This window comes from Setaria italica, chromosome III, assembly GCF_000263155.2.
Source record: "Setaria italica strain Yugu1 chromosome III, Setaria_italica_v2.0, whole genome shotgun sequence".
NCBI classification, from domain to species: Eukaryota; Viridiplantae; Streptophyta; class Magnoliopsida; order Poales; family Poaceae; genus Setaria; species Setaria italica.
In genome coordinates this window covers 5,048,048-5,057,486 of record NC_028452.1, presented here as the reverse complement: position 1 = coordinate 5,057,486, position 9,439 = coordinate 5,048,048, and the positions used below count along the sequence as shown (strand labels likewise).

Sequence of the window (9,439 nt, the reverse complement as noted above, 5' to 3'; positions counted from 1 at the left end):
GGGAGTTGGAGGTTGCGGTGAGGATGGGGATGGAGCAGGGGCGGCGAGTATGGCGGATCCGGGAGTTGTGTCGGCGAGGATGGCGGATCCGGGGTGGGAGTGGGGGGAGGGGGACGATGGGATGGCGGATCTGGAGTTGGAGTGGGGGGAGGGGGAAGATAGGGCGGCCTCCAGCAGCAGGCGGCGGCGGCCCTGGACTCCGGGGGTGGCGGCGGTCCTGGACTCCGGGGGGCGGCGGCGGCAGTGGACTCCAGGAGCCGGCGGCGGTGGAGCTAGACTATTGGAGGCGGCGGCGGGAGATTGTATGGGCAGCGCCGGTGGATGCGTTGCGGCGGCGGCGGTGGATGCGGCGCGGCTAGGGCGGCGGTGGATGCGTCGCGGCTAGGGCGGCGGTGGGGCTCGACCCCAGGAGCCGGCGGCGGTCGATGCGTGGCGGAGGCGGCGGATGCGTGGCGGCGGCGGGGGTGGATGCGGTTGCGGCGGCGGCGCTCGATGCGGGGCAGGAAGGGGGCGGATGCGAAGAGAAGAGGAGGCGGGCGTGCGGGAGTGCGGGTGGATGCAGAGTGCGGGAGGGGTATGCGTGCGGGAGTGCGGGACTGCCAGACAATAATGAGGGGTAGAAGGTGTCCAGCCCACCTTTTAGCAAGTTTTAGCAACCCAAAACTTGCTAAAGATCTAAACTTTAGCAACTCAACTTTAGCAAGTTTAGCAAGACTGTTTTCCAATTTAGCAGCTCAAAGTTGCTAAATTTTAGCATCTAAATTTTAGATGGGTGGAAGAAAACAGGCCCTAATCTACACAGTCTGCCAATTGCAAGTAGTATAATGGGAAAATCTAGCATACCCGAACATTTTGGTGGGGGAAGCTTGACGGTTTGTTGAGCGCTCAGGCTTTGACGGAGTGGCTGGCCCACGTTGGAGGCCACACTGGGGAGCAGTGGGCCACTGCGGGGCATCGATACCTCCTAGGCTCCTACTATGTCGACTGACAAACTTCAGGTCACAGATAGGCTGGGAAAACACACGTGCAAAAGAAAAACTCCATCAGTGCTCTTTTAGAGTTTAAAGTTTATAAAATATTTTTAAAAATATCAGACCATATAAAAAAGTCAATTAATTACCTTCAACCTAGTTCAAGAGTCAAAAAGTTAACCACCAGTCCTGCTTTTTATTTCTCTTTTAAGTTTTAACTATGGGAAATTCCCTTCCTATCTGCAGTTAGGAAATGGGCAGGCAAACACAACATCTAGTGGGCAGTGGCTCATGATTGTTGACAGTTAGGAGCCGTGGGGGCCAACCAAACTTCAACCACCAAAGACAGCGATCTGAATAACCCCCGAAGCAGTGTCTTTTCAGAACGCATGCATTCCTTGGACAGCATCATCATGGGTTTTCTTTGTGCAACATATTCTTTTTTCGAAGATGGGAAATAGCAAGATTGTCAACTCGGTCACATCGGAGAAATTGACATGGATGATCGAGGACATTGGCACAATGCATGCTTATTAGCTGTACGACGACTGGCTAGACACCCTTTCTGCTCTTTTGACACTTATAATGTCTTTATAATTAGAAATATGTAATTAATGAATAAATAAATGTCTTGGAGACCATTTCACGGCATTATAATTTTATTTAGGTTTAGCAGATATATACACCACATTGTTCATTGGTGATCAGTTATGTTTGCTCAGCATGCATGCTCAAGCATATACGCACCATATCGTCAGGAATCAGGATGAATGCTTGATGTGCTCGTACGGGCCGGCTATATTTTTGTTGAGAGTTGAAGAGAGACTGAAAGACTGAATTCGAGAATTCTCTCCATTAATTGAATGAGTGATTTGGTTACATATTTATACAAGGGGAAAGGACATGCCTAAAGGTCACCATGTCCCTTAGAAGTTGGCCCCTTCGTAAAAGGTCCACACACTTTCATGAAAGGTCCTCTACAATTATCTCTAATATTAATTGATCACTAATATATATTTCACAACAATTTTTCCCTTTCTAGAATCCATTAATTAATAATACGTACAATATCCACACGACTAAGAAAACTTAAAAACAATATAAGATGAAAGGTTATATTTTTTTATTAATATCTCCATTTGTGCAACTATAGTTTCTTCGACGAGAGGGCAATGCAATTCCCATCCCAATCAGTGTAGTAAAATGCAGAAAAAGCATGTTGCTCGAGTTATACGTGTGGTTTCCAGCTGGTTTTCGCCTAACTTGAATTTCGTAGGATTCGATCTGCAGAAAGCAACTGATTACAGTTGAATAAGACATGCAACCTCAAAGCTATGCATACTTAACATTCATAATGAAGGTGCTCGGTCAGCAATTCAATAGTTATGGTAACAAGTATGTGAAGTAGACCTTCTGCTGAACATGAATGCATACTTGTCTACTAGGGACACTAGCAGAGCTTCTAGATTCTAGTTGTACACTAGTCTATAATTAAAAGTAGTTTGGTAAAGCAGACTGTAGATTAGACGATAACAGAGTAACATACACAAAATTCTGATCTTTTTATGAATGGTTTGGAAAACTAACCAGCTTTTCTTAGAAAAGGACCTTTTAGCCCAAGTCAAGTTCCTCCATTTGACTTAATTTGGCTCACTAGAGCATGGAGTTGGGTATATATAATAGCAAGTTAGAATGGGCATTCTTAGTAAGAAGTACTATCTGGCTACAAAATGAGTGATATTATTAGCATAAAAAATTTAAAAATTTGAGCGCTACATCTGTATTAGACAATTTATATTAGGTGATGATTCAGTACTACTATCTAGGACCATACAGATACAAAAACAACGCTTTTATTGATGACAGTTTGATAATGCATCAACCTCGCTCTCAGGACAATGCTCTTGTCACTTTCGGTACAGTTATGCAGTGCAACTGTGCAACGAACTTTTAAAGCCCCTTGTAAGTTTCAGTATGTGCACAGTGCACATAAAACCTCCCTTTCGCTAATTAATTAATCATCAAGATGCAATAAGAAAAAACCCCGGAAGTTCTCTCATGCCTGCCCAATAATACAGAAATAATGTTGATATTCCCCATTGTTGCTAAAACCATTGGCTGATTATTGTGAGGCAAAACGTAAGATGTCTGCAACAATTGATTGTAAACGTGTGATATAGTTCTTATTTTATTTGTGCTGGAAATACACCCTTCTTATTTTGGTTTCTCGCGTTGAGTAAATCTTTGAAATTTGCTCGTAAACACACGAATGAATTCTGTTATTTCAGTATCAAAACTGAAAGCATACCTATAAAAATTCACTTTTGGAGCATCAAACTCTCCTTTTGATTTAATTGAAAATAAGCCCATAACTTTTGAAATATTAATTTGAACTATCATCTACCCCCTTGAAGAACTTCTGATTAACAGAACCAAGGAGCAATAAAGAGGCAAAAAAGCAAGGAAGGATCTAGGGGAGTTTTTGGGTTGTCCTTGTGGACCTCTACGCTACTAGAAAAATGACATTTCGTCCACTCCCATTTTGACCTGGTACTAATATTAGCATCAGTATCGGGTCCAAATTTAGGACCCTCAGGAGGCCTTTTAGAACACCATCCGGTACTAAAGGTGCCGGTTTAGTACCGGGTGGTTTTACGATCCGGTACTAAAAGTTCATGTGCTGCGTAGATGGGATGGCAAGGAAGCCTCACGCGAGGCTTGAGGTTGTGGGTTCGAATCCCACGGACCGCGCACGACACGAGGCTTTATTTTTTTGTGCAAAACAAGTTAGGACCGGTCGGTAACATGGATCCCTTTAGTACCGGTTATTTGACCCGGTACTAAAGACCCCCCTTAGTACCGACATAGCAATACGGTTGTGCAACCGGTACTAAAGGGGGGTTTGGAACCGGTACTACTTTAGTGCTAGTTGGTATTACTAAGCAGGACTAAAAAGGTTAAAAAAAAGTGCCCGTCCACCCGCTCCCTTTGCTCCCTCCCTCCCTTGCCCGCTCGCACCGAGCTAGGAGGAGGAGGTCGAGGAGGTGGGGAGGGAGCAAAGGGAGAGGAGGAGGCGGGGAGGGAAAGGGAGGAGCGCTAGGAGATATGGGAGAGAGAGAGAGAGGAGAGGGCCAGCCGGGTCGCGAGTCGTTAGGAGATAAGGGTGGAGCATGAGAGGAAAGGATTAGATAAGGGAGAGAGAGAGAGAGGAGTCGGAGAGCTGAGATAAATCTCGGTTGGTGGCTCCAACCAAGACTAAAAGGATCCTTTTAGCCTTTTAGTCCCGGTTGGAGCTACCAACCGGGACTAAACATTTTATCCCGGTTGGTGGCTCCAATGGGGACTAAAAAGGATCCTTTTAGTCCCGGTTGGAGCCACCAACCGGGACTAATTCATTTTATCCCGGCTGGTGGTTCCAACCGGAATTAAAAGCTCCACTTTTTGCCCCGGTTGGAACCACCAATTAGGATTAAAATGGTTCCGACAGTCTACAAAATTTAGACCCAAACTAAAGGTCCTTTAGTTAATTGGGATAAAAAGGGTTGGACGGAATAACTCGATATTGTGTGGACGAGTTAAACGGCAATGAGGACTAACATGGTGGAGTAGAGCTTAGCCTAGGGGAGGCTTACAGTATGTTGCATTTCCACGGAGGAAGCACAAGTGTAATGTAATGTAACTACCCGGCCTTGATTACGCGCAGTTACTGCGGCCACCTGCTTGGCAACCCCCACCGCCATCAATGCCGTGATCTGCTACCAGCACACGACGCTAGTGACTGATGCCCTCGTGCCTCGCCACCTCCCCAACTGTGAATTGAAACAGCAGCAGCAGCAGCTCGAGCTGCCCTCCGCCACTCCACTTCTCCCTAGCTAGCTGCCTCCTGTCTCTCACAGATTGAAAAGAAAAGAGCGAGCCAAAGAGGAGGAGAGGAAAACGGCAGGTGCGTGAAACCCAGTCCCGCCTCCATTAATAGGGGGGATGCGTGTCCCGGCTACCTCAGCGACGCGACCTGCCTAGCTGTGCCTCTCGCTCCTCTGGCTGCCTGCCTGCGCTGGCCAATCCAGGGAGAGGCCACAGAGCATCGTGAGAGATAGCCTCCCTCTAGCTAGTAGGAGTAGGAGAGGGAGAGGGAGAGGGAGAGCAGCGAGGTGGAGTGGAGATGGACGGCGGCAGCAACGTCGAGGCGTGGCGCGGGGCCGTGTCGCCGGCGGCGCGCTACGCGGAGTCCGGCGGCGCCAGCCTCACGTGGGAGAACCTCACGGCGGTGCTGCCGGGCGGCGGCGGCCGGGCCACCAAGAAGCTGGTGCAGGGGCTGTACGGCTACGCCGTGCCCGGCCGCGTCGTCGCCATCATGGGGCCCTCCGGCTCCGGCAAGTCCACGCTCCTCGACTCGCTCTCCGGTACGTACCGACGTCCTGGCCCCCTTCGTCTTCCTCGCGTCGCGTGCCCACGCGGAGAGATTCATTCAATTCGATACGCATGCTCCGTACTCCCACTAGCTACGCGCCTCCATCCACGGACTGTTTAATTTGGATCAACCTCCAAAATTATTGAGCATTGAGATGCTTGTGAAAATTAGAACATGAGAGGTTTCTATGAAATTTTGATTCGTCAACAAAGGTGATGATGGATGTGCATGAGAGATGGACTGATTTTGCATGAGCGATCTGCAGGGAGGCTGGCCAGGAACGTGGTCCTCACCGGGAAGGTGCTGCTCAACGGCAAGAAGAGGCGGCTGGACTACGGCGTCGTGGTGAGCATCATCAGCTACCTATCGCCATGCAATTCAATCTCTCCATCATGCGTTTCATGCCCAACTTTGAACTCTCATCATGTCACGCCCAAAAAGAAAATCGCTAACTACTTACAGTACATATGTTCCTGTTTCTCTTTTGGGTTTCCATTTGATTGATAATTGGCCATTGATTGGATCTTTCAGCTTGGATCACAAACATCCTAACACCATTATAAGGGTTGATATGTGTGATGTGGATGTGGTGAGGTTACAAATATCTAATGAACATACTCAGACCCAGATCTTGTTTGGAGATAGCAGGGTGCATTGCTAGCTGTAGGTGGGTGACCTCCCACGGACACGTGTCACCGATCCCAAGATTGGATTCAGGATCCAACGGTTGAGGTTTTATGCCAGCGAAATACCATTTGACTTGTCACGGAATGTATGCTTAATCATCAAACCCCCCTTTTAGTCGGAGTTATTTTGCATGGCTGACATGTACCAAACCAAGCCATTTAGGACTCATCAAGGCCTTGATGTGTCTGCCTTTTCATAATTAGTTTGCCGGTGGTTCCACACCAGAATTCTTTTTTTACCTAACTAAACTTGCTTTAAGTTGGTACAATTTCCAAACTAACCATCCTTGTCTTTTTTTGGGTCCATGTGATTAAGAGGTTATAATTGTGTATATGCCATGATGGAGCAATACTGTTTGTACAAAATCTCCTCTGTTCAGGACATCTAAAAATTTGCCGGGAGTTGGGAGTATGCACAATTCCAAACATATACAAATCCTCTGTTTCAGATGAGCCCTAGTCCCTAGACAGTCCACTTCCCAGCCTGCACCATCTGAAAATGAACTAGCAGAGTGACAACACGAATTGAATGCCCAACCAATTCTGGAGGTAGCATTCATTGCCCATGTAGTTGTATATCCCTTTCAAATCTTTGAATGGATATGTCATCGCGCAGGTTTGTCAATACCGTTACGGTAACAAAGTTTTGGAGAATAGTAAGGCTAGTCCAGTGCAAGGTTTCATTGCACTGTTTCTAAAGATGCCACATCATCCCATGAAGTGTATTCTCATGAATGAAACAAGGAGTCCCAGTGCACAGTTTCTTTCACGATTTCATAGGATGCTCATGACATTTAATTGTGAGGCATGTGATTGGATATGGTTAGATGAAATGAAACTCTATAGTCCCCAATGCAAGTTTCAATAGGTTTCATAGTTTTGGAAACAGTGTATACACAGTTTCATCCTGATGAAACTCCTTCCCTCTCTCACTTCATAACTACCATGCCATGTCATCACACTCCCACTAGGATTAGCCTAATACGGAGTATGGTCAGCAATCAACCTTACACAATGAAACTTATCAATTAATTGTTGAATTGATTAGTCTGTATACTAGGTACTAGTTCAACCACTTTGAAGTGGACATGCTTGAATTATGAAGATACATGTTTCTTTTTTGGGACAAAGAAAAACTGCCGGGGGGAGGGGGGGGGGGGGGGGGGGCTGAACCATGAAACTCCCAACTCCCAATGAATAGCCATGAAACATTTCTGCAAAAGAATTAGTGATGTAAAGTATGTTATCATCAAGCATCACTCAAAATTTCGATTCAAATATTGACATGTACTATGAGAGAGAAAAAGACTACTATGATGCATGAGTATTCTCTAAAATAGTAGTCTCCTGTACAAACTACTTTGCTGAATTTGTGATATTTTGTATAAATCCTTAATAATCAGTACTAGCACCGTCTACACAATTTCTTTTGAAAAGAACAGAAATATGTTTGCCAGGACACGATGATTTCAGAGCTACTACAAAGCAAATTATATATATAGCCCTTTTAGTAAACTATCTAGTAGTATTATCCGGTACTCACCTTGTCTCTTGCCCTATTTTTAAGTCTTGTGTCTAGAGACAAAATTTCCAAAAAGTTGGATTTAGTATGAAAAACATTAATCCTATGCTATATTACCAACCAGTGTTTAAGTCTTGCGTCTAGAGACGTAAAATTCCAAAAAAAAATTGGATTTATTATGGAAAACATTAATCCTATGCTATCTGAAATCAACATCCGTATGGACGCAACATGGCAGGCGTATGTGACCCAAGAGAACATACTACTGGGCACGCTGACGGTACGGGAGACGCTGACCTACTCGGCGCTGCTGCGGCTGCCGTCGAGCATGCGCAAGTCGGAGGTGCGCCGCATCGTGGACGACACGCTGGACGAGATGGGGCTCCGGGAGTGCGCCGACCGCCACATCGGAACCTGGCACCTCCGCGGCATCAGTGGCGGCGAGAAGAAGCGCCTGAGCATCGCGCTGGAGATCCTCACCCGCCCGCGCCTCCTCTTCCTGGACGAGCCCACCAGCGGCCTCGACAGCGCTGCCGCCTTCTCTGTCGTGCAGACGCTGCGGCAGCTCGCCGTCGATGGCGGCCGCACCATCGTCTCCTCTGTGCACCAGCCCAGCAGTGAGGTCTTCGCGCTCTTCGACGACCTCTGCCTCCTCTCCAGTGGCGAGTGCGTCTACTTCGGAGATGCAAAGCTGGCAACGCAGGTGCATTTCCAATTCTCAATACAGTGCTTGCAATAATGGAAAATTGAAGAATTCTAAATGCAATTTGCGTTTGTGACAGAGACACTGATATGTTGTTATGCAATTCGTTCATGCAGTTCTTTGCGGAAACAGGGTTCGCCTGCCCCAGCCGGAGGAATCCGTCTGACCATTTCCTCCGGTGTGTCAACTCTGACTTCGACGACGTCGCTGCCACCATGAAAGGATCCATGAAGCTGCGAGCAGTACGTGCACCGAACTTGGAGCCGCTTGTTTTTGTACATAATGGTTTCTAATGGAATTTTTGTCAAATTTCGTTTGAAGGAGGCAGAGCTTGATCCCCTGTTGAACTACTCCACGACAGAGATCAGAGAACGGCTAGTGGAGAAGTACAGGATCTCCGATTATGCCATGATGGTTAGGAACACAATACACGAGATAACCAAGATTGTAAGCACCAGTTTATTTGCATTCCAAATTTTGTTAACATTTGAACCCGTTCCATATTTTCAACGTTCTGTTGCTGTGAACCTCATCTTTGCAGGAGGGTGTGGTGGAGGAGGTGATCCGCGGCAGCGAGGCGAGCTGGTTCAAGCAGCTGCGCACGCTGACGAGTCGATCCTTCACCAACATGTCCCGGGACTTGAACTACTACTGGCTGCGCATCATCATCTACATCGTCATGGCCTTCTGCCTGGGCACCATCTACTACGACGTGGGCACCAGCTACACGGCCATCCAGGCGCGTGCCTCGTGCGGCGGCTTCGTGTCCGGCTTCATGACCTTCATGTCCATCGGCGGCTTCCCGTCCTTCATCGAGGAGATGAAGGTGTTCACACTGGAGCGCCAGAATGGCCACTACGGCGTCGCTGCCTACATCATCTCCAATTTCTTGTCCTCCATGCCGTTCCTGCTCACCGTGTCCTGGGCCAGCGCCTCCATCACCTACTGGATGGTCAAGTTCCGGCCGGGCTTCAGCTACTTCGCCTTCTTCGCTCTCAACCTCTACGGTGGCGTCTCCGTCATCGAGAGCCTCATGATGATCATCTCTGCCCTCGTGCCAAACTTCCTCATGGGCCTCATCCTCGGTGCCGGCGTCATTGTAAGTCTGCGTTTGACTACAGCCTGCGCTCTAAAACCCTACAGCGT

General features: G+C 47.6%; 1 protein-coding gene across 1 annotated transcript in view; it reads left to right on the top strand.

Annotated features, from left to right (window-relative positions):
• The first annotated feature begins 4,842 nt into the window (after nucleotides 1–4,842).
• Nucleotides 4,843–9,439, top strand: part of LOC101752665 (ABC transporter G family member 12) — a 5,751-nt gene continuing 1,154 nt past the window's right edge. Inside the window, exons 1-6 of the mRNA XM_004960586.4 lie at nucleotides 4,843–5,374; nucleotides 5,648–5,727; nucleotides 7,829–8,293; nucleotides 8,410–8,535; nucleotides 8,615–8,740; nucleotides 8,835–9,392. Of these exons, the coding sequence (XP_004960643.1) occupies nucleotides 5,134–5,374; nucleotides 5,648–5,727; nucleotides 7,829–8,293; nucleotides 8,410–8,535; nucleotides 8,615–8,740; nucleotides 8,835–9,392 (1,596 nt within the window). The 5' untranslated portion in view covers nucleotides 4,843–5,133. The remainder of the gene's footprint in view (nucleotides 5,375–5,647; nucleotides 5,728–7,828; nucleotides 8,294–8,409; nucleotides 8,536–8,614; nucleotides 8,741–8,834; nucleotides 9,393–9,439) is intronic.